This window comes from Macrobrachium rosenbergii, chromosome 20, assembly GCF_040412425.1.
Source record: "Macrobrachium rosenbergii isolate ZJJX-2024 chromosome 20, ASM4041242v1, whole genome shotgun sequence".
Taxonomy (NCBI): Eukaryota; Metazoa; Arthropoda; class Malacostraca; order Decapoda; family Palaemonidae; genus Macrobrachium; species Macrobrachium rosenbergii.
In genome coordinates this window covers 21,559,490-21,585,347 of record NC_089760.1, presented here as the reverse complement: position 1 = coordinate 21,585,347, position 25,858 = coordinate 21,559,490, and the positions used below count along the sequence as shown (strand labels likewise).

General features: G+C 35.3%; 2 protein-coding genes across 3 annotated transcripts in view; one reads left to right on the top strand and one right to left on the bottom strand.

The window, feature by feature from the left end:
• Positions 1-55: 55 nt before the first annotated feature.
• On the bottom strand, positions 56-24,883 carry LOC136849146 (annexin B9-like). The gene is made up of 7 exons (XM_067122223.1): positions 24,734-24,883; positions 13,976-14,152; positions 13,462-13,640; positions 11,508-11,680; positions 4,407-4,580; positions 1,701-1,882; positions 56-1,494 (listed from the first exon to the last, which is right to left on the bottom strand). The coding sequence occupies exons 1-7, from the start codon at positions 24,734-24,736 to the stop codon at positions 1,438-1,440; spliced, it is 945 nt and encodes a 314-aa protein (XP_066978324.1). The 5' UTR covers positions 24,737-24,883; the 3' UTR covers positions 56-1,437.
• The window catches only part of LOC136849145 (uncharacterized), a 112,807-nt gene continuing 88,787 nt past the window's right edge, over positions 1,839-25,858 (top strand). For both annotated transcript variants that reach the window (XM_067122222.1, XM_067122221.1), the window contains exon 1: positions 1,839-1,967. The gene's annotated coding sequence lies outside the window, so the exon portion shown is untranslated. The remainder of the gene's footprint in view (positions 1,968-25,858) is intronic.

Sequence of the window (25,858 nt, the reverse complement as noted above, 5' to 3'; positions counted from 1 at the left end):
CGAAAATAAAGATAAAACAAGTGAAAGTTATTAAAAGGATAATCACATGCTGGTATCATTTCAAAAATTTTTTTTTAATTTTATCTTTTGAAACAGTAATTACAACCATACATGTGAATAATACTCTTAATTTTCTAACTCTTCCATGGGAAATGATTTCATCTTTTTTTTATGCATCAAAGTGAGATTCATTACGGAGGAACACGTGAGTCAGGAATCTTTAGTCTCTCTCTCTCTCTCTCTCTCTCTCTCTCTCTCTCTCTCTCTCTCTCTCTCTCTCTCTCTCTATTGGTTATAGGTCCTGATTCCGAGAATCTTACTAACTTTTCAATGCCAAATGAAGGCAGGAGAGAGAGACATTTTCTGTCTTCATATCGGTCTCCGATCATTTGCATTCAAATCAGAGACAAATATTCTCACTGATTCTGAATCTTTTGCACTGCTGATTTCGCCATGCGATCACGTAAGACAGGATCGACATGAGATCTTGTTGCTATTGGACTAATAATGAAATAGACAACGTTGATTTGATAATATTTGACATCAAAAATACTCCGGATATCGATGGGTGAAACGTCTAGGGATTTTCAGCAATCCCGAGTCTCCTAAGACCCCGGAAAATCAGTTAAATCTTCTTCTTTTTCTTCTTCTTCTTCTTCTTCTTCTTCTTCTTCTTCTTCTTCTTCTTCTTCTTCTTCTTCTTCTTCTTAAGTATGGGAAGCTCCTCGATGCTTCTCCGGGCTTGAATAATCTATTCTTACAATTAAAATTATCCTAAGCATTAAGATATCAATTACTGTAGTAAAATCTATTATGACTATGACAGTTATAATTATGATGCTGAGATAATGACTACGACGTGAACGAATGATGAAGATAATGATGCTGCTAGTGATGGCGACGATAATGATAATGAAGTTGATGATGGATGATGATTATAATTTCTCTTAATGATGAAAATGAGTGCTTTTTGCTCGTACGATGGTAATGAGTGATAATGATGTTCTTACTAATGATGAACGTTAACGGAATTTTGAGCATGGTATTTGACAATGCTGAGGAACACGTCATTGTCGCTGATCAGCAATTTGAAAGTTTAAAGTAAAATCTAGAGTTACTACCTTACTGGTGAGAGTAATTTATCACAAAGTCAAACACTAGAATTTCTCATATACCTCTGTACTCCCATGCACATTCGACATACCTAATATTTTGCCAGGCTGGTCCACTTTGAATTAACAGGACGATCCTACAGATAATATTATTTTTTATATTTCTGGTTGGCATTTAAAATATTGTGTTAAAGTTTTTTTTCCATTTTGAGTCGCCTAGTATTAAAAGGGGTGAAAGTACATTGTTGTGTGAGGCAGAGAATAACAGGCAGACGAACAAATTGATAAAACCAACAGAGATTTTAGTTAGGTGTTTTCGGCAGCCCTAGGAAGCTCCAATAAGTGCAAGTAGTGTCCTTTTGTAATCGCCAGATGTGTCGCCCTGTGAATTAAACAAATAAATCAGGATTCAAAAGCATCTTACACTTTTTTTAGAGTGCTGGTGGATTAATGCAAGCAGAATTATAAAAATGTGAGTGGTTTTCTTTATCATGAAATTCAAGATGTTTGTATGTTTCTTTATGTGGTTACTATAAGTTAGCATAATTGAATTGATTCATGCACTTTTCTCCTCGTCCCATCTCTAACCTTAATGTCCTTTTCCAGCGTTCTTCCATACAAATTGTGATACTGAACCTTGATGTCGCCCATATCTATCTCGGAGCGAGAAACAACAAGCCTGATGAGGGTACGGTCTCGCGTTCCGAGACCAACCATCGACGCATGCAACGCCTCTGCGAAGAACACGGCTGGGTTCTGGATGCTCGAATCTGCAAGACAGGTGGTGGAGTAGCCTGGGACTTAGAAATCCTCATGAAGATGTGAGAATGGCTTCGAATGCTGAAACACTTAACGGTAAGTCACTGAAATTTTTAGGCTAATTACACAAAAGAGGACGAGTTATGTTTGACATTGATGTTTCGGCGATCTTTCTGGCTCTTATAGTTATAGGGAGTTAAGAAACGCGGGATTCTGTGTGAACAGCTCGTTTTGATAGCTTCTGCTTTTTTTTGGTGGAATTGACCATTGCCATGTTTTTCTAACAAAAGTGTACGACTTACTGGTTCAACTCGAACCAGTTAGAACCTGAAAAGCTAAAGAACCGTTTTTTTAATAGAATAGGCAATAATATTGCATTTTCTCTGGTGATATTTCAGATATTTGATCAATACTGTCTCCAACTTAAACTTTAACCCTTTCCAATGATCAGATGGTACACTGAAGTATTCCATTAATGTAAATTCTTTTTGTACTATATCTTTTATCATCGATTACTCTCTGACACAGCTGCAAAATTCAATTCCATGCTTTACGATCGTTTTGGGGGGATATTAATACAGTTACCATGTAGTTTGGAGAATATAAAAACTCCGCTATCTGTCATCATAATTTTTCTGAGAACTGTAATAAGAAGAAACATACTTACAAAAGATCACATTAAGGTGTGGCTTTGCTTTCAAAAACACTGAGAGAGAGAGAGAGAGAGAGAGAGAGAAGGGGAGATCTGGCATTTATCCTCATTAACGAGAATCTTAGGTTTCTTAACAGGTAGAAATATATAAATAAAATAGTAAATAAACTTTCAAGTTCAAAATTACAACCCAAAGACGCTATTTTCCATTAAAATCTCAAAACTTCTTGGCGTTCTGTGTATCTGCAGCCGTCTTGATGAGACTTGATTCGAGATTGCCGAGTAAAATGAACGCTAAGTTAGAACCCGTAAAGTTTAACAAGCCTATTTAATCCCATTCTATTCTTTTACAGTCACATTTGAAACTTTAATGTCGCTCCCCTGAACTCACATCTTATTGTTAGGTCAGTAGCCTGCCAATAATTCACAAATTTATAACGAAACCTTTCAAAACGCTTTGGTAAAAAATATGTGAATTATATACTACCATTTCTGTTTATATATATATTTATATATATATATATATATATATATATATATATATATATATATATATATATATATATATATATATATATATATATATATATATATATATATATATATATATATATATATATATATATATATATATATATATATAGATATTGCTTTTGTTGCTTAACGATGAGCCGTGCGTATATAGGGGTATGAAACGTAATTCATTTGGGCCAATCAGTATTGACACATTACGTCATCCACTTGGATTATTTGTTGTGAGGTCACACTCTACCGCAATGTGTCAGACCAGTGTGCAGATCTTCGAAGGTATTCTGAATTTCCTCCTAATTTTTTAACTGTCATATCTGTTTAAAGACTAATGGAATGACAAATAGAAAGCACACATTCATTTATCCCAGTTTATTACGCTAGTTTGAACAATTCTCGCGTGTCAAGGGTATCAGCCAATGCAACGTCCATTACGTGGAATTCGACACAAATATTTTCTGAGTGCATTTTAATCCTGCGTCACACACTAAAAGTAACTCATTACTCGGTAGTATAAAATACGATAACATCCGGATATTCGAGGTACCTTTTTTAACCACTTAATTGTATTCTACGTTTAATGAGGCACTTCCATTTCATCGTCCCCTGGATATCGTATAAATATACACATATATATATATATATACATAATATATATTATATATGTGTGTTTGTGTATGTATGTATGTGTGTGAATATACATGTGTGTGAGTTATAGACATATATGTATTTTTATGTGTGTGCAAGTGTGTGTGTAAAAGAAAAAAGATAGATATTGAAACGAATCGATAAGAAATTATCTGTAAAGCAAGGAATGTTTAAAGGGAAAAAACGAAATACGATAATAAAATAGAAGAATGTAGACATTGCTTCAAATTTTGACGATCTGTCTTCAAAATTGTCAAAATTAGTAAAGGTCAAATTAATTGTATAGAGAGTGGCGGTTTAAATGGAAATGAAATACAGTAACTGAAAATGACTAGCATTCAATTAATTCTTCCTTCGTGTCACTTCTGCCTGTAGTTCGATAATGATATATGCAAAGAAACTTTCTTGATGAATCACCGATTAGACACGTTCATGAATTATTCCTAGCAAGACGTTTGTCTTTTTGTTTGTAAATTAATTAAGATAAAAGAAAATTTGTATGAGCATAGAAAGCCTTGATATTTATATGTTTATAGTTATACAAGAAGTCTGTTAGAAATGCTCAAAACCAACACTTCGTTAGCCTTTTAAATTTAAAAGAAAAAAAGAAAAATCACACTTCTTTCTGCTTTCTAACAAAAAAGAAAAGAAAAACTAATAGCCTCACGTGGGCTAATGTCGAGAGACAATGGTTCTTGTGTACTTACATACAGCCAACATGCCCTTGAGACTATCTCCAGTGACTTCCTCCTCCAGGAGGTTTCCAAAAGACTTTCCAGCGAGTTTGTTATATTCCTGAAAGACCTTCCTGAGAGTCTTGTGAGAGAGGGAGGTCAAGATGTTCCTCAACTGGGGCTCACCCGTTCTGCTCCGGCCCTCGCCTGGGGGCACACACAAAACAAAACACAACCTTTAGATAATGAACGCGAGAGGACGCAAAGGAAGCTCTTGGTTTTAATCGTCATAATGAGGCTGGTTCATCAAGTGTAATGAAGAGACAGGAAGCTGCCTGCGAACATTTTTAAATACTGCAGGGTACTGCGCTATTCATATTTATTCACGATTTAGTATTCTTTTTCTTTTCACTTTTTTTTTATTTTGCATCTGGATGGGTTGAGGATTGATAATTGGATTATTCACACTGGTAGGGTAAACAACAGGGATCCTGACAGTATTCATGCTAGTTTTTCAAAGTTTCACATTTACAATCTATATTTTTATAATATAATGCACAAATTGACCAGATGTTTATGTATTAATGTACATATATGATTAAGTTCAAAATTTCCAAAAACAAAACTCTATTATATATACAGTATATATATATATATATATATATATATAGTATATATATATATATATATATATATATATATATATATATATATATATATATATATATATATATATATATATATATATATATATATATATATATATATATATATATATATATATATATATATATATATGGTGGAACTGAAGCTTGAAAAAAGAATTCCAAAGCTGGTCAAGCACCAAGAGTTTGTTTTTGAGACAAAAATTCACTTAAGGAGAACAACCAAACTTCATCCACATTTATACTTTACCTTTTGAACGGTGGTTCCTTGCAGTTCACCTCACCAAACAGAGACCTAAAGTCAGTTCCTGACTAAGGCAGAATAATTTATTCACGTTTTATGTAAACACATTGTGCCTCCATTAACAAAAACAGTAAACTAGGTACGTGGTTATCAGTTAAAGGTGGTGAGAAGCAGTCAAGGTTGAAAAGGCTTAGACTTTGACTGTCCCATAGAGTAAATGATTTATAGTGGTTTGTAGATTGATGACTGGATGACTGCAGTGGGAATGATCGAAAGCTTGAAATTTTAGAAAAACGCAGAGGTGGAAAAGTCTAATGTGAAATGATCGATCCAGGTGTTTTGAGATGGGTTGGTCACGTGGAAAGAATGGAAGACGATATGATGTTGAAAAGTTTATAGTTCGGATGCGCCAGGGGAAGGGAGGGCGTGACTACTTAATATGTTCCTTCATAGATGGAGTGGAAGAGGCGTTGTAACAGCAGGGCTTAGGTATCAAGGAACTGAGAGAGTGCTTGCTTCGACGCACTGCTGTGGAGCCTCTTGCGCATGTGTTGATGAGGCTAATGTCGTGGAAGTTTTCTGCACATGGGTTCATCCTCGATCCTTCAGTTACGGTAAGAATGGGCCATTGACCATTTCCCCACATTTTTTTCTGAGGCCACCCTGGGGAAACGGCTTACGTTAAGAATAGCACACACACACACACACACACACACACACACTATTTGGTCCTTTTCCACGCGTTCTGTATAAAAAGGTAGATTCAGTTGTTTGGCACCTGATTCTTTGGAAATAAAGCGTTTTTCTCAACTAGAGTTAATACAACAAAAGAAAGAGGGACCTGAGGAAAAGGATTCCGGAAATACGGAAGAAGGCGAAGGAAGTCACTCCTTCCCCTTGGCTGAATGAATGCCTTTATCCCTTTCCTTTCTTGACTTTAGCGAAGCTCATGGAAAAAGAAAGACAAACGTGTATGAGATTCAGTAGTTTAAAATCAACGATAATTACGGTTATCCTAATGGTAGATGCTGAGTATTCCAAAAATCTCATAATTCGTATTTGACTCCAGTCAAGGGGTGATTCCTGTATAAGCTCCTAGCTCTTCGTTGGGTGAGTCGGTAGAGCTGTGGACTGAAACTCGCTAGGCCGGAGTTCGATTCCCCGGCCGGCTGATGAACAGTCAGAGAAATTTATTTCTGGTGATAGGAATTCATTTCTCGCTGTAATGTGGTTCAGATTCCACAATAAGCTGTAGGTCCCGTTGCTAAGTAACCAGTTGGTTCTTAACCACGTAAAATAAGTCTAATCCTTCGGGCCAGCCCTAGGAGAGCTGTTAATCAGCTCAGTGGTCTGGTAAAACTAAGGTATACTTAACTTGTATAAGCTCCTTCCTATGATGACAGAATATTTATTTTCATTCAGTCAGCACTAATAAACACCTTTTTTTTTATTAGGTAAAAGTGTTTTTTTTTTTTTTAACAAAAGCTTCATTTTGGCCAAAAGGAAAAATTAAATCGACAGATTTAAAAGTCTCATCAGTTCCCTAAGGAAAAATCTAATTTTTTCGAGCTTGCACCTTTCTTTTGGGGTAAAAATGCTTTATTTTATATTGGCTGAAAACTTCACTCCTTCATATCGTGGAAGTTTAAAACTTCATTTCTTTGCCGAAAGAAAATTCTGAGCCTCTGAAAACGTTTTGGTGAAAAGGGTTATTTATCCCGTAGAAAAAAGTTTATGTTTACTGGAGAATTTAATTTCATTATAAGACTACGGATAGAGTGAACCGTAAAAAATAGATTCTTTAAATCAAAAATTATATGGTTTGGATTCATATGGTTATTTTATTTTCAATACAGTATTTCCTTTTATCAAATGCTAAAAATATATCCATACTTTTCATTTATTTTTACTGTAATAAAAACGTCACATAACTTAGGATAAAAAAAAAAAAAAAAAAAGTGTTAGTCCATATGCGCTGGGCATCACCGAAGTCTGAATCCAAAAGATGTCAAAGTTGAGATAAGGCGTGAGCTGGAAAGAGATCCAAACTGGAAATTGGCCGAAGTTGGGGAGGGAGACCGTTCCAGAGGGCTCAGCCTGGGAACGAAGTTAATTCTTTTATGGTTATCTCTCTTGCTTCCATTTCTACTTCGTTCTTATTTCTTCCTCTTTCTCCTCTTCCTCCACTCTGGTAGATCACTGGATTTATGTAATTAGGCAGGTCATTTGTATTCTGCTGTTTTGAATATGTAATAATTACACATACGCCAACAACTAAAAGAAAAATCTTCAGTGAACTAAACGAAAAGAAGTTCAGGACGACAGAAGTAAAAAAAAAAAAATGAAACTGGATGAACCAGAAAACGAAAAGCTGTAAAAAAAAAAAAAGTGTAATACGGAGGATCAAATGAAGTGAACTTGAGTCCCGAAGCACTACAGACTTCGACCGGAGAGGACTCGACAAGCAATAAACTTCGTCATAGCTCTCCGCTCAGTCAAAACCTCACGGTCTGTTGCAGCAGAAATAAATACTACGTCACTGCTTTTACAGCTTTCCGACTGAGAAATCCCAAAATCGAGAGGAAGAGGTGATTGGGTCAGTTCTGGGCTCGAATGAAAGCACACAAAAGTATAGATTTTTTCCTTTTTTTGCTTTTATATAGTTAAAACAAGTCTCTAACTAAGAGAAAAAATCGAACTACGATATATTCCGTTTATGACTGTATACTTTGGTCGTAAAAGATTCATTTATATCCTATACTCAAAATCTATCATCTGCTCTTACAAAACGTCTGTCTAAAAGATTTTACGAAGTTCCTGGTATACTGTAAGGAGGGGTATTTCAGATTTCTTTATCAGTATTCAACTATTCTGTAATTGACTTGGAACTTATGCTGGGGTACCATATGATGTAGAAGTGTAATATATAGTAACTTTATTTCATAAGAATTACATTCGTGGCATTCAAGTAAAGCCCCTCAAAAATGTAAAATGTTATATGAAATTCATTCTCAGTCGCTTCATTTCTATTAAGAACTTAGCTTTTCTGTTCTTCATAAAACGAAGAATGTACTCGGAGTTTAAAGATGGCATATAATGACATGAGCTTCAGATGTAAAGAATCTAGAAGCTGATAATGTCCTCACTTAAAGTCAACAAGACAGTGTCAAATGCTGAACCTGAGAACAATAATCTTAAAACGAAAGGAAAGGGTAAAGAAATAACAGTCAATAAACCATGTTAACTGTTTCCCTGAATGAGGATGAATAAGGAAAGAAACAATACTGAAATTCACGACCTGACGAGGCCACAGTCGACATAGATACAAGAAAGATTTAATTCTTATCAAAGCTAACTGATACTGGACAGTAAATCACGTAGTAGCAAAAGATACGACTTGCATTCCTAGAAACTTGAATGAGATATGCCACGATAAGATCAGCGGTTAACTTTGAAACTGGATTTAACGAGAGCCGTGTATCTAATCTTTGTGAAGAGGAAAAACAAAAAGGCTTTGGTCCCCATGATTAGATGCCCGCGTTGATTCCACCATTGAATGGATGTTTGACGTGGGCCTTTGTTAGCACAAAAATAACCATCAAGTTGGTGTTGTGAAGTCGGTCGTTTATGATATATATTATATATATAGTATATATAGGGTTCTATCATCGTCAGCCAAGTTCCGTACCCTAAAGGGCATAGGTTTAAACTCTGGTCAGTGCAAAAGCATTTATCATGTGTTTCCCTTTTGGTGTTAATTATTCCTAGGATAAAGTTAATTCGAGATTCATGGAATATTTGTGGCTTAATACTTGGACGTATACAATTTCCCATAAGAATTGGCGACAAATTATATGATGTATATATACATATGTACTGTATATATATATATATATATATATATATATATATATATATATATATATACGTATATCTGACTATATATATATGTATATATATCCATATGTATATGCATATATATGTATACATATAATTTTTTCGCCAATTCACAAGGAACATTTTCATAATTTCAAATATTAAACCACAAATATCCCATGATTATCGAACTAACTTTATCCTAGGAATAAGTAACACCCAAAGGGATACACACATGATAAATGCTTTGCCAACTATGCACATGTGTGTGCTTACGTATGTGCGCACATATTCAATAAAACAATAAATTATAAGGTAGGTTTACGCAAGTACTCAGACATGAAATCATTCAAAAATCGCGAAGGCAATTAATATGTCGATTTCATATTGTCATCCTTGAGATCTCGAACCGCTATCTTGTTATTGTCGTCATTTCCGTTCATTGCATTGTAAATGACAGGTTATTAAACATCAATGTAGTTTTATGGGTTAAAAGGACTGCATTATTATTTTTCATGAGAATGTTGCAGATTGTATTCAGCATGAGCTAACGGCTTCACGTAAAGAGGACCAACCGAAAATAGTGAGGCAGAAAGTCCAGACTTGAAAAATATGAATTTGGTCGAGGGTCTGTCGATGACATGATTGATGGCTCCTTCTTTTCCATTTAAAATATGAAAGATATTTTCGTAATTCATGACGGACGTAAAAACGGTGTATAAAGAATTAATTGACTTTTTAATATCCTCTCTCTCTCTCTCTCTCTCTCTCTCTCTCTCTCTCTCTCTCTCTCTCTCTCTCTCTCTCTCTCTCTCTCGTTTCGAAAGTTTTGCAAGGTTATATTGATAATTACGATGACGAAAATAAAAACTGAAAAGAAACATTGTGAATTTATCAGTTTTCGTTGGTATAATTTGGGACCAACTATACGAGCGTCTTTAAACATTGGAATTATTCTTCTTCATATTTTCACCTAAGAACTGTGATCTTCCTTTGATTCCAGAGTTTGTTCGTCTTCCCTCGTTGCTTATGAACAAAGAGCTCGTTTACCATTGCTAATGAGAGTAGACGCCGCTTGTACTGTGCATCAGAACTTTTCCTGTTAGATGTAATTACTTGGAATTACTTATACATTCTGTAGAATTTGTCAAATATTGCAGCAAAGCATCGAGATGGGCTATATCTAGTCCCTGAGAGGTTACATTCCTGCAATACGTAGAGCGAATTTCTTAACAACCCAAAGTTGCAAGGCATGTCTATGTGCTAGGATTCCTTATGCTTTATGCGTTATAGTTCATATCATTTTAGAGGAAATCGTTCTCCTGAAAGTTATCTTACTGACCTTCCTATTGGCCTCCAAGGTGAAGTTCAGGTCTGTCTTTCTCCCACTTTCGTAAATGAATTAATCGGCGAATAGTTGTCAGGTTTAACCGAGCTCTGATTTTTGCATTAAGTAGTGTGGCAAATGGGTACCAAAGGTTAGTTTTAATTACAGTTTGCGTGCAAAAAGTAAATAATCTTAAGCTTCTTGTATGAATAGCAGATGAACCAACTCAGCTATACGATGATTCATATGCATATACCTCTCTCTCTCTCTCTCTCTCTCTCTCTCTCCCCGCCCGCAACTGTTCGCTGACTATTGAAATGTTTTTGTGTCGAAAAAGAATAACTTTAGACTGAATTTTTAAATTCGTTGGATTCATTTGTGCACTTTCCATATTAATTGAGACAGCCACCGCTATGAGTAGCCGTTTAAACCTCGTCATGATGAGGATGGATTTAGTCCTTGTATTAACCGTTGATTTGAAGGCCGTCAGTTATGATTTTCAGTGAAGTGGCTGAATAATGTCCCTTGACTTTTATGAAACTGTGGACGTATCTGGAGAACCGTCTTGGTGTGACGTTTATTGTTTTGACTGCATATATCTTCATTAACTTTGTCAAAAGTTTGCGGACTTCACCTAACTGGAAGTTTTTTTTTTTTTTTTTTTTTTTTTTTTGCTTTGGCTTCACGTCAGATTCATATTAACCATTTCCGTTCTAAAGTAGAATAACTTTATGATTGATGACAAACTTTACAAAGCTGTTTTAAAGTGATTTTCAAATGCATCATGTTCTGCGACATAACCACATGAATATTTTAATAACTAAAGCTAAATAACGAGTGATCAGCTTACGAGTGTGGTATATGACGAATCTAAACACACAAAGTTGAAGAAAACAAACAGGCATAAAAAAGAAAGTAAGAACACAGAAAACATACATTGAAATCCGGAATAAAAGGTCTTCAAGGTGATGTACTACATTTGACCTCGACCACACCGGAATACTGCCTTTCAGAACACTTACCAGCCAGATATAACTGCTGGGCGAGATCGATCGCCTCCGCCTCGCATTCTCTCTCGTCCCTACTGCAGGAGCAGAGGGCAATGAGGAGCTCTTGGAAGGACCCCGAAGTACCCTCTTGTACCATTTCTTCGAGGCTTTTACCGTAAAGGTTGTAAAAGGCATCCTTTATGGCCCTGTGGGTAGACACTGACAGAAGTAAAAGACCAGGAGAAAGGAATAGGAAGGGTTATGAAGGAGTGGACTTTTTTGGGAATTATCTTCCCGTCTTTTTTTATTTTTTACCCTGTTCCCCATTTACCATTGCTCTTACGCTCGGCTGTCCTATGTGCATAGTGGATAAACTGAGGAAAAAGGAATCCATTACGTTTGGTAAATGAATGGGGGAGGGATGGGACTCGACCATTTCATGTCGGTTGAAGAGGAAGGTTTGCTTTACCTCCTGATGAGAGTAATTCATGGATACCGCCGTTATATTGGTTCTTGGTCTCTCCTCTTTCTTTTCTGGCGAGCTAGAGCTACGTTTCTTTGCAAATCTCTGTGGCATTGCCGTAAGGAAAATAAAAATCTTAAAGACTGAGACTGCCTTACTGTATAGACAAATGTAAGACTGTTGTGTCAGGATTAAATCTATGATTTATACAACAGAGGCAAGAGTTGGGTAAAATGGCTTAATCTATGGATGAAATGGCTGATAACGGGATATACAGTACATGAAATTATGGGAGAAATGACATACATTTGGTCTCCATCTCTCTCCCTGGGAATAGATTTGAGTCAAAAAGAGCTTATGTAATGAAAGTAAGTCTGATGGAAATGAAAGTAAGCTATACAAGGTCATTTCCGTATTTGCGGAGAGGAGCAAGGGTGCTAGGGGGGAGAGAGAGAGAGAGAGAGAGAGTAAAATTCCTCTCTACTAAGTTAATTTCTTTTGCTAACCTTCAGTAAAATCAAAAGATATCTACATGAGTGTCAGGCAGTTAAAATCTCTTCTTTTTTATTTCCACCATCTCCCTATCAGCAATTTTCATTTACTTTATGGATGCATTTTTCCATTCAAAATGAATATGAAAAATGAGAAAGGAAACGCCATGACGTATCAAGGAGAGCTGTATGAACCTTATCTTGAAAAAGAACAAATAAAATGCTATAAAACAGCTAATCCACATCTGTATTCCTTCCAGGACCTTGAGTGCAGTATCTCGTGATTAAAAAGCAAATGTGAAACTAGCGATAAAAGGAGCAAAAATTAATCTTTACCTAGAATTATTTTACCATCCGCGAGATATCCTGAAATGTCCCGCAAATATAAAGTCAAAAAAAGTGCTTTAATCAAAGTGGTGCCGGAGATATACCTTCTTCGAGGCTTTCTGTGATGTTATGAAAACCTAAACGTAAAGATTTTTCTTGAAAAAATACGTAAAAATATTTCATTTCTAAATTCCAGTCCCTTTGAAAATAGAAAAAAATATTAATTCCGAAATAGCTACACAATGTCAGTTAGTCATTACTTTTTGCAGGCGTGTCAGAGTGACATGCAAAAGATTATATCAATTCTAGACTTTGATATTGAAAAGTAAAATGTGTTGCTTCATCCTTCATCTTGGAAGGCAACTGTTATACAGTATGTTTCCAAGATGGGTAACCATCCTAACCCCTCCAAAAACTGTATCATTGCTCTTACATGTATCACGGCTAAGTCTTTGAAAAAGAGTATATCAATACTTTGAAAAATATTAAAGTGATGTTTTATCGCATATTTGGACAAAGTATAACACTACATCCAGATAGTATGACATCAAGTTAGCTTAATCAAGCTATGTTAAAATTCAGATTATTTAAGATAATCGAGACGTATGTGTATTAATGTTCATGGTATACTTTCTCCATTTTTATATGTATTTCATATTTATACTTTGGTCGTCAATGAACGCAGAAACAAAAAAAAAAAACCTACCTTATGGATGCATTGTCTCTGGTACAGAGGAGTTCAATGAGAGTTCGTTCTTTTGCCCCGCGGCTGCCCAGTGCTCTGTGGATTTCTTTTGCCAAATACTTATTCATGGGAGTCATCAGAGCCATGATCACAGTCTGGAAGTCACCGCCGGTGACATTCTTCAGATCTTGTCGTAGATCCTGTTAAAATTTGTTCCTATGAAACCAAACGTGCACTGTGGTAAACTCCTTTCAGTATTGTACAATATCTGTATGCTTTACGCGGTTTTGAGAACTTATATCCATAATCTTACTGAACTGAGCAAACCATTTAGCGGCTACCAACATGAGAATGTCTAAAATAAAAAAATTGAAAAACGCTGGTACTCTATCCACACTCTTAGGAAAATCCAGGGAATTGTTTTCTCGTGTAAACAAACCAAATCTCTCTTAACTTGCTTCGTGAAGCCAAAACTAAAACTGAGAAAATGCAAAACCAATTTTAGTTCGCTTCAAAGGCTAAATATAAAGCATACCTGACTAAATGAATGCTGATAATGGTGGAGAATCTCCTGTCGTTGGTCACTGGTCCTATTGGTCAGCAGACCGATGATAGCTGCACTGTCCACTGAGGAGCCGATGATTGCCCGCCTCAGGATCCCCGCATCGTATTGAGGATCTAAGGGCGTCAGTGGGACAACCGTCGGAGCAGACTGGGGTAGGGAGGTAAAACTGTTTAAAAAGAGTATATTACCATAAAGGAAACCTATGTATTGATTAATCATTCTATTTAGTTACATAGGCTTGATGATATAATGAATAGTTTATAAAAACCATGTTAACATTCGGTCGGACTGATCAGCATATCTGACACTTCTGTCTTTTTTGTCCGGGAACTTAAATTCATATAAACAGGAAATCAGTACATTTTTTTTTTTTTTTTTTTTTTTACAATATTGGAAATAAATCATTTATATCAGATTTCTCTTCCTTACATCACTCGTGTTTACACAAATTGTTACCATCGTTATGATAATTAAGGCAGATTAACTATTTAAAATTACCTGAATAAAGTTTGCTTTCCTTACGTGCCATATAAACAGCAATTGAGGGCATCTCAAATTCATGTTCAAAGATAACGACTGAAGAGACTAAGGCAGGAAATTCTATGGACATTTAGAATTACGAATAGAAAATCTCTTATAGTTATAGAATTATAGCTCATTCTGTTTAGCAGTTTATTTATATATATATATATATATATATATATATATATATATATATATATATATATATATATATACATTATATATATACATACATGTGCTCATTCTGTTTATATATTTAAATATGTATATATATATATATATATATATATATATATATATATATATATATATATATATATATATATATATATATATATATACACACACATATATATATATATATATATATATATATATATATATATATATATATATATATATATATATATATATACATAAGCTATTTAATCGCTTTTGTAGTGGTGTCTTCCTGCAATAGTGGCCGACATAAATTAATATAACGATTTAAGGATTATTTTAGCTGTGCGTTTGGGAGACACTGGGAGAACATTATAAGAAAAGATAAGACATGATGATCATGCAATTTTCGAAGAATACTATTTCCTATAACCTCAACAGAATTCTGTTCTATGCTGCGATCAGCGGTGACCTTTTCAAACACATCTGGCGTGACACTTCGACCAGCCTCCGGAAATTAGATAGAAGAAGTTCTACCCTCTGGTTTCATCTTTCCATTATCTCTCTCTCTCTCTCTCTCTCTCTCTCTCTCTCTCTCTCTCTCTCTCTCTCTCTCTCTGTGTGTGTGTGTGTGTGCGTTGAATTACTCACCGATATAACAATACTTAAACGGTAGTGTAATAAAAAGAATATTATTATTATTATTATTTATTATTATTATTATTATTATTATTATTATTATTATTCAGAAGATGAAGCCTATTCATATGGAACAAGCCTACAGAGGCCATTGACTTTAATTCAAGCTTCCAAAGATTTTGGTGCTCATTTGTAAGGAATAACAGAATGTAACAGGAATTACAGAATGAAGAGATCAGTTATTAGAAAGGAAAAAGTAAATTAACAAATTACTAACTACACAGATAAAATTGTAAGTATATTATAAAATATAAGGAGAACTGCTTAAAGGTGAAGCAAAACAAGGTTTACAATTTATTAGAAGACAATATTACTTCCTGCCTATATTAAACAGAAGCGTATTTTCTCTTTCTCTCTTGCTGACGTCATAACAAAGATTTTGTTCATCATTAATAACGAATAATTACGACGTATTTAATAAACAGTAATTATGAGATAATGAATTGAATACTTGAGCAAAACAACTGTCACGGTGTTACAGTAAGGTCAAATTGTTAATGCGTGTTTTCGAAAACTTTAAACCAGTGGTTCTTAACCGGGGGGGTGTCAGCATTCCAAGGGAGGCACGAGCCCTAGGAATAAATTAAAAATTCTCTAATTATATTCGTCATTCTCTTAACAAGAGTGAGGAACTAATATTCAGAAGTTTATGAAAAAATGCAGAAGTATCGTCATATAACGTTAGTTCCTATAACCTACTAACCTAGTTAGACCCGTTGGTCTTATCATGTTTTGTAGTTATTTACCTCCCACCCTATCCCTCGAAACTCCCTCTCTTTCTCTATTTTTCATTTTCATTTACATCTGGGAGGGAATTTTACTCATAGATGCAAGGGGGGCGTGGAGGGAATGACCAACTCTTAGAGGGGGGCTTGGTAATAAAAAGATTAAGAACCATTGCTTTAAACACTTTGTAATCCAAGTTCGTAGGTATCTCATCCAAAAAAAGTATATTTAGAATTTATTCAAATCTATCATTTTATACTGAATCCTCTGAAAAATACTTCGGCAGTATAAGGGTCACACCATGCACAAGGAAAAAATACAATAAAAAACCCATTTCGCATAACAATACATTTACGAATATATCACACGTTATCGCACATGCCATAGACGATAAGGAGAATCATTTTCCGTGTAAACAAGTGTTTCAAGGTTTTCCTCCGAGTCGCTGGACTGCTAAGTTAGCTAGTGCTTTGTCAGAATTGACACAATATGTGTGCAGACCTTGTCTAGAGCCTGCTAAGCCTAAAATCTTGTTCTTTGTCATGGGGAATCTTATCTTCGCTGTTTCGAAAGTTCAGTCGTACATTCCAGATCTGTTTTTGTTCGTGCGCTTGTTCGATTGACCTTGTTTCACAAATTATGCTGCCAAATATATTTGCCTTTTCATTCGTTTTTTACGGCTGGTAAATCAGGGTATTTTTTCTGTGACAAGAAAGCAAAATAAATCCACGGATATGCATGAGCAGAGGAAACGTAAATAAACCCAGCTATTGACTGACCAAATGGACAAACAAAGGTTGACACATAAACAGTGCAAGGTCGCCGAGGAAATACTGTAATAGCTGTCAGATATAATGATGTGTCCTTGTCGCTATAAATCGGTGAGGTGACAATGGATGAATCTAAATAACCTTGATGCAACACATTCGTCAGACTGAAATTTCAATGTTTTCGCCAAGTAATCAAATCGTTAATTTCGGACATTTGTGATTTTAAATATCTCTCTCTCTCTCTCTCTCTCTCTCTCTCTCTCTCTCTCTCTCTCTCTCTCTCTCTCTCTCATGTATACACAAACATAAATCTATTGGCCAGCAGCAACAGCCATCTATCGCACGTAAAAGTTATTTTACAATGCAAGTATCTGTTTATCAATCGTATGGCTGAAGGAGCTAGTTTGTTTGGAATGCAGCCAGTTTATGTAAGCCAATGTATGTGGGTGTGTGTGTGTATGTATGTATATATATATATATATATATATATATATATATATATATATATATATATATATATATATATATATATATATGTGTGTGTGTGTGTGTGTATATATATTTATATACATATACAATATAAAATTATATATATACATATATATGTTTATAATTAGATGCTGAATTAAAAGTCTTAGGAAGGAGAAAAAGGAGACCCATGAAAGAGGTACTGAAAAGGAAGAACCTCAATATCTTGACAGCACAAGAGTTAAGGCAAAACAGAAGTAAATGGCTTAATGCATGTAGGTGTACTTAGTGCACTGCTGACGAGCCTTACGTCCTTGCATGCAGGTGTATGATCTGGTTACTGTTGTGGAGATTTTGTATTCTTCTACGATTCAGAAGTTAAAGTGAAAATGAGGTAGCGACTATGGTGCTTTTATTTTATCTGGAGCTATCTTCTAGTAGGGAACGAAGCCTAATGTTGAAACTGTGGGAGGGTGAGCAAGAGCTTTAGTGCGAGTAAGGAGTAATTCAGTATGGAAGTGAAAGCAAAAGGATTAATGAACAAATGAAAAACGATGTAAGTATATGAATGTATAAATGGAGAGATGAGAGATACAGCCTGAGAAGTGAATGCAGTTCTGGGTCAGTGGACTGAGTATTTTGGAGATTTGTTGAATGTAGTAGGATAGATGAGAAACAGCTGAATGATGTAAGAATGGAGAAGCTTAGTGTGAGTTTGGCAATGCTTGTGGACTAACTGTTGAGAATTTGAGGGCGGCCGTTACGAGGCAGAAGAAAACCCTAGGTTTTAAAAATTAAGTAGGCCTATACCTTAGTTTAACCAGACCACTGAGCTGATTAACAGCTCTCCTAGGGCTGGCCCGAAGGATTAGACTTATTTTACGTGGCTAAGAACCAATTGGTTACCTAGCAACGGGACCTACAGCTTATTGCGGAATCCGAACCACATTATACCGAGAAATGAATTTCTATCACCAAAAATAAATTCCTCTAATTCTTCACTGGGTGTTGACGGGATCACAAGATGCTGCAGGGTGTTGCAACAGCATGATTTAATGTGCTGACCAGAGTTTGCAAGATATTTTTGAATGACGGTAACGTTTCAAATAAATAAGAAGAAGAATGGATTCCAGTAAAGATGATGGAGGACACAGTAAGACTTATGGAGGCATAGTAGTGTATCACGGAAGAAATACGCTAGGATTTTGACTGAGGGAGTAAGACAGGTGGCAGAAGGTTTAATAGAGGAAGAACAGTAATGGATTAGACAAGAAGAGGGTTTGGAGTGAACTGTTTGTAAATGAAAATTTATGTGAGAAGTTCAGAATTAAAGAGAAGCTTATCATAGAATCAATAGAGACACAATAAGGGGAATGATAAGGAAGTATTATAAAGTAAGATGCTGAAATCAATTAAAAATTATGAAAAAGATGCATATGTCTGAGGGAATTGTTAATGCAACACTCCCGTATGGAAACGAAGTAGGATGTTGAATGCGAAACAAAAATAAGTCTATACAGAGTGAGATGAACTGAAAGCATTAGATATGTGAAGACAGGTATGATAAAAAAATGTAAAACTTGGTAAAAAGCTATCAAAAGTGGGAGGATTGGGAAGGGTTGATCAGTGTTATGAGATGGTCTGGTCATGAAAAAAGAATTGAGCTTGATACTTATGTGAAAAGTGTAAAATTCTGAGTGCTACGAGGTAGAAGTAGAGGAAAACTAGGACTGCTGGATAGATTGAGTGAAAAGGTTACTGGAATGGAAACAGTACCTAAATTTCCATGAATAGCGAGTGCGTGGACGACAGAGTTGAGTGGTGCTGCTTGTGTAGGTGGATATGGAGTGTGGCTGATGGGCCTTCAGTGTAGATTTATGACTTGGATGATATTACGGAAGTTCTCTGTACTTTAGTTTCATCCAGATTCAATAGTGTAAGTGTGATGGTTGAGTTGTTTTTTCTCTGGAGCCACCTCCGTTAAGATAAATGGATTAACGTTTAAAATATTTATATCATCTAAATCTAAGTGGCTTTTTTTTCACCTGTAATTGGACTAATATCAGAATCATTAAAGTCTCCTTCAACTGACTCACACAAGAATGGAAAAACTGTCGCTAAATGAAAAACGATTACAGTCGAGGCTGTCGGATGATTAATGGGAAACCGCGTTGAAAAGACATTAGCAAAAATCAACCCTTAAAAGACGAGGGAGGAAGGGATTGATTAAGAAAAGTACGTCGTATTGTAATGAAGAAATGTCATTTGTGTAGACGAATGAGAAAGTCAAATAAACATCATTAAATACCGAGCAGAATAAACAGTGTTGTTCGTTGAAACAATAAATATCCACGAGAGACGGTCCGAATTCTCATGACGAAACTTTGACTGCTGACGTTCGACAGAATGAAATACAAGACGCGTTGGGCTGAATAGAAAGCAATAACGTTCCCACAACGAAATGTTTGAGTTTCTCAACGCGCCCTAATCAGCAAACATCACCTCCACGCTGCTCGTGTTTACAACTCTGGCTTAGGACAACATTCTTGCTCTGTAGCGCCGGGATGACTTCCTTATTATATATGCAGCGTGTATGTGCATTTCGTGAACTGGGACGAGTATATGCAGTACTTATCATTAAATCATTTTTCCGATAATGATCACAAAATAAAGTAGAACGCGAAGCAGACGAACTCATAGGGTGCGTCCACACTGCAGAAAAAAATGTCATAAACACACGTATTTATGTATATGTATGTATATGTATATAGTATACAGTATATATATATATATATATATATATATATATATATATATATATATATATATATATATATATATATATATATATATATATATATCAAAAGTTTGATATACCATATATATATATAGTTATATATATATATATATATATATATATATATATATATATATATACATATATATATAAACTGTATATATATATATATATATATATATATATATATATATATATATATATATATATATATATATATATGTACACATATATATGGTATATCAAAAATAGGTTGAAAATAAGTCTACGACCGTAAGTGAAGAGCGTATCTTTGGCAAATGCTGGACAGTCTCATGAATCAAGGAAAAGGAAAAGAAAAATATTCAATTATCAGTTATCCTTTAAAGGTCTGATGTGATGATATCAGCGGGCACGGGGACGGCTGCGTTCAGAGACTGAATTGAGGCAGAAGTTGATGGTGAATATAAAAGGAAGCAACGCAACTGGAGAAAAATGAAGGCTGAAGAGACAAATGAGAAACAGTTGTTTTATCTTCTGTTGGTACTGCATATAAGATTTAGTCCAAAGGCCTAGCGCTGGGACCTATGAGGTCATTCAGCGCTGAAAGGAAAATTTTGAGTAAAGGAGGTTGTAAAGGTGTAATAGGAGAATCGCAGTTGCACTACGAGACAATTGTTAGGAGAGGGTGGAAAGTAAGATGAAGGAAAGAACTTTACCTTCTGTTAACCCAGGACGAAATGATACAAAATCGAATATAATTACAGAAAAAATGTAGACTGGGGCTAAAGAGTAAAATCATCGATAAATGAACTAATAAGTGAGCTGGTTCCGTTGGGCTGGAGCATCACTGTATATTGCCATACATGGATGAAGTGATGGATGTTGAAATACACCAACCGCTTAGGATACAAAATTAATAAACATAGAAAGCTGCAGAAATCATATATCCTGAAACCTAACTTGTAAGCTTAAAGAGAAGTGGCAGCAGAGAGACCGTCTTGAGCAGTGGGAAATAAACAACATTGATATTACAGATCACATACGAGTAAGACCGATGACTTGAAGGGAACGAACAAAGAATGACTCTAGAAAGGACTGAACTGACAGAACAACATAAGTTTTAGAAATAGAGTCTTAAAATCAAAAGCACCAATCAGAATATGTATGATCAGTGTGCGGGAGATTTGGTTGTATAACGTGAACTCGTAGTGCACTTCCGACAGTCATAGTCGTTATGGAAGAAAACGCTTGGAGATATATCTATACCATTGGTGAACTCCATTACGTTCATGACTACCGCCCTAACAGATCTGAGACGTCACATTTGCAAAAGAAGAAGAATATGTATTATGTCAGTGATCACTTCTTTCCAAATTTCTAAAGAAATGATCTGATAGGATAATGATAGAAGAGAATTGCAGCGATATGCTGACGAATATATGACTGTTATCACATCAGTAGGTGCTCTGTCAAAGGTGGTAGAACATAAAACGTAGATGACAAAATACAGTTGTAAAAACACTAGAAAAACAAGGAAATATGATTATTGTGAGTTTTCGTACGTCAAGGTGTATGAACCTTTCATATAAAAACTTTGCCAGCGCAAGTTTCTTGAGCTGAAAATTTACGAGAGGTAACTAACACATCAAATTCATGAAGCGGAACCTCTAGGTTTTCTGTGATAGTTACTATTCGTGACCATCAACTCTAGAGGAAATAAACACAAAGAAACATGTCTCAGTGGCCGTTACTGTTTCCTTTTCTATCAGGATAGGGCCGAATGAATAAGGTGGGGATAGCGTTGTATAAGAAGGTATTATTTTTCTTGAGCTGGGGTCTTATCGCATGATAGTTTTCACAGAAAAACATTGACAACGCTATCAAGCAGGAAATGATTACTGGCTTCTCTCTCTCTCTCTCTCTCTCTCTCTCTCTCTCTCTCTCTCTCTCTCTCTCTCTCTCTCTCTCACACACACACACACACACACACTATATATATATATATATATATATATATATATATATATATATATATATATATATATATATATATATATATACACACTTATATACATATGTGTTACTATATATCTATATATATATATACACGTGTTTATGTGCAAGTATCTTCTTTCAGGAGTGGCACTAGGAGGTGGTCATCCACTTATTTAAGTGTATAAGAGATGAGGTTGAAAGTCCCAGTCATTAACTAGTAAACCCAGACGAAAAAGCAAACACTTGTTACCTTGAAATATTTTGGTCTTAAATATTCTTCGTTATCTAGAACAGGATGATGTCAACATATCTCGATGCTCTAAAACTCTGAAGTTTTATGAACAGCTATTTTGACCATGACGGTTCCCTGGACCAGCTGAATCCCTTAAGGCAATGGTTCTTAACCCTTTTTGGCAGTGACCCAAATTCTTGTCCAAATTAACCATGGCGACCCATGCCCTCATAAACATTTTCTTTTTATATAAGTATGCCATTCAGTTTAAAAGGCAAATGTTTATGTTGGGAAAATTTCCGATCTCAATTAAATGTTCTATGTCTTTATAATGTTCTGCTTAGATATTAATGAATTGTGTATTCTAAATACAATATTTTCTCTAATAATAATAATTATAATAAGACTATTGGGGAAATAATAAGTCCATAAAGTTATAACCATTGAGGACCCATTGAAATGGTTTGGCGACCCAAAGTGGGTCGCGACCCTGATGTTAAGAACTACTGCCTTAAGGGAACAATGTTCATAAACCCCTGAGTACAGTGTTGAAAGAAGCTAACGTTTTATCTTGCTACCCACTACATGCTCCCGTGCATAGTTCCCTCCTCTGGTCACCAAAACTCATACAAGATCTGTAGACTCTAAATAACTGGATTCCACGTTAAAGACATTAGATGGATTTATGTAAACAATCTAACCTCATGATGAGCTTCCAGCCAGAGATATAGATAAAATAAGTCATCCATAGATTATCAGTCAGTTTCCAATTTCCACTATAAAAAATCTAAATTACTTTTCCTAGTTTTATTACACACGAAATACACGACTGTCAGCAAAGGACACTAAATAATTCAAATGAACAAAGAAATAAACGTAAATTATAACTTCAAGGACTGAGTGATGGCTGAATTTTGACAAACCAGATACATCATGCACGGGAAAGATCAGTGAACAAGGTAACAAGATTTTTATTGAACAGTTTAAGAATAAGTGATTATCATTTCAGCTGAAAAGGGAACAAAAAATCCTGAATTAAAACCAAGATCACCAATCAGAACTCAAAAATAGGCACAGAATAATAAATTCGTTATTTGCATACAGTTTGTCATTAACTTGAAGAAACAATTAACAACTCGTCTCTCAGTATTTTCGATCTGGAATATCCAGGAACTTGAAGAGGAAGTTGATTTGATCTGAATTTCAAATTTTGTTCTGCCCAGCAAACCGAGGCTTAATCGAGTTGAAGAGAGAGTGAAAGCTTTGGCGAACTGCATTTTCTGCCCGAGTGACTTCAGCAAACGTCAGATTTAAAAGGCCCTTGCATTGCATTGTACTGTATATTTCCATTTATTACTCATATTCGGGCTTACGTCTTTCAAGTCACCTTTGCGTTTTTACTTTCACTTTGATCCACTTCTGACAATAATCTGTAACGTCTCGGTATCATGATGACGTCACTACCAGCCCAGCTCGACCGCTATCAGTAATAGTAATCACGTCATGATGAGCACTGTTTTCAACTTTGTCGTCGTTCAGTTTGTCAACTGTACTGGGTATCGTACACATTAACAGTTGTGTCTGCAAGGCTTTGTGGGCAGTGTTTTATAATATTTGATCAATCTCTCCATTTAGGTCTTGATTCCTCTTTATAAGACGCAGCTTATTGCGTGCTCAAACACACACACACACACATCTATCTATCTATCTATATATATATATATATATATATATATATATATATATATATATATATATATATATATATATATTATATATATATATATGTGTGTGTGTGTGTGTGTGTGCGTGCGTCCTTGACTATCAGTGACATTTTATTATTATTCCTTTCTGCAGTAGAAATCATGGCAAGAAAACACCTCATATGAAGCCAGGTAACTGGAGAAAAGTATAATAAAAAATGAAGGCTGTTGTGTGTGTGTGTATATATATATATATATATATATATATATATATATATATATATATATATATATATATATATATATATATGCATAAATGTCAATGAGAAATCACTTTAATATAAAGTGATTTCTCAACGCCTGAGCCTATGAGCTTCTCGTAGGATTAAATGGAAGTATTTTGTACCAAGGTCTAAAGAATTACTCTCTAGACCTTGCTCCATTCAAGCAGCAAACACATTCAGACCACAGGCTACCACGATGCCCCTTCTACAAATCTCTGCAACAGTTGCTTGTAAACAGTGCGCAAATGAAATATCAAATATGGTCGTTTTTCTTTATGTCACAGGGAAAAAAGCTAATAAATCTCGCATTTAAGTATACGTCTTTCCTTGGCCACTTTCTGGTCAAGAGAAAACATTCCCACCACGAATCCTGTATCTGTTTGCAACTCACCATCTTTTCTTTCTTTTCGCTCAGCAACCAGCAGGAGTAATCCACCAACTCACCAGTACGCTGGCTAAAGTCAGACTAATTGGTCTCTTGGGCTTTCCGATGATTGCGTCCCCTTTCTAATCTTTCCTAATCTAATGGTTCTGATACAGAACAATGTCGTCACTGGACTGGAGGGAGAAGGCAGTGCCATTAACGTCTATGTTTGTTTGTTGGGTAAGGAAGTTAGTACGACTTATTTGCCCGTTATCTTTGCGGGAGCGCTCGTGCGCACTTTTTGACAGAATCATTTATCTTTGTTTGTTTGATTTTTTCGTGTTTATGACTTGCTTAATATCGTTTTAAAACTTACAGTCAAAATAAATTTATTAATTGTTGTTGCTGTTGTCCAGTTTGAACAAACTTTTGTGTGCAAACAAAACTAAAAGTCAGTTTAAAAAATAACCTTCCACGGAAAGGGTTCGACATACGAGAAATAAAACAAAAATATGATAGTGTAAATAAAAAAATACGGAAGAATACATGTACAAAAAGTTATTGCATAACATCAATAGTTGTAAAACACGGTTATTCATACCACTGTTATCTGTGGACACAGTGGAGGTTAGTGCTTGACGTTGATAGCGCTACTGTTCGGAATGTCTAGCTGTCAAAATAACATAATATTCTTCACTGGAGATGGTCAGCATCTCATATTTCTGCATACTTTTCAGTCATTTTCTGGCCGTGTGCCTGTTAGTGTGTGTGTGTGTGTGTGTGTGTGGTGTTATTACTGTTTGTTCGGTCTCCTCACGTGACGTGTGTGGTTATGTCTGGTGGTAACCATATAACAGCTGTTGTTAAACATAGACTGTGCTATAGCCTCTACAATATGGCCTTCCACTGCCTTATGGTTAAGTTCCTTTGCATTAAGATATGCTTAGTCAAATTTTCAAATGTCTTCAAGTATTTGTGCATTTACTTACTTACCTATCTATTTATATATTATCATCAGTATTGTTACTATTCGTAACATATTCAGTCTTCAGGAATGGAGGTGCAAGTTTCATGCTCTTTTACCTTGACCTTAACTGCGGTTGTCACTCATTCTGATTGTACCTTATTCAAGGTGATATATATATGTGTGTG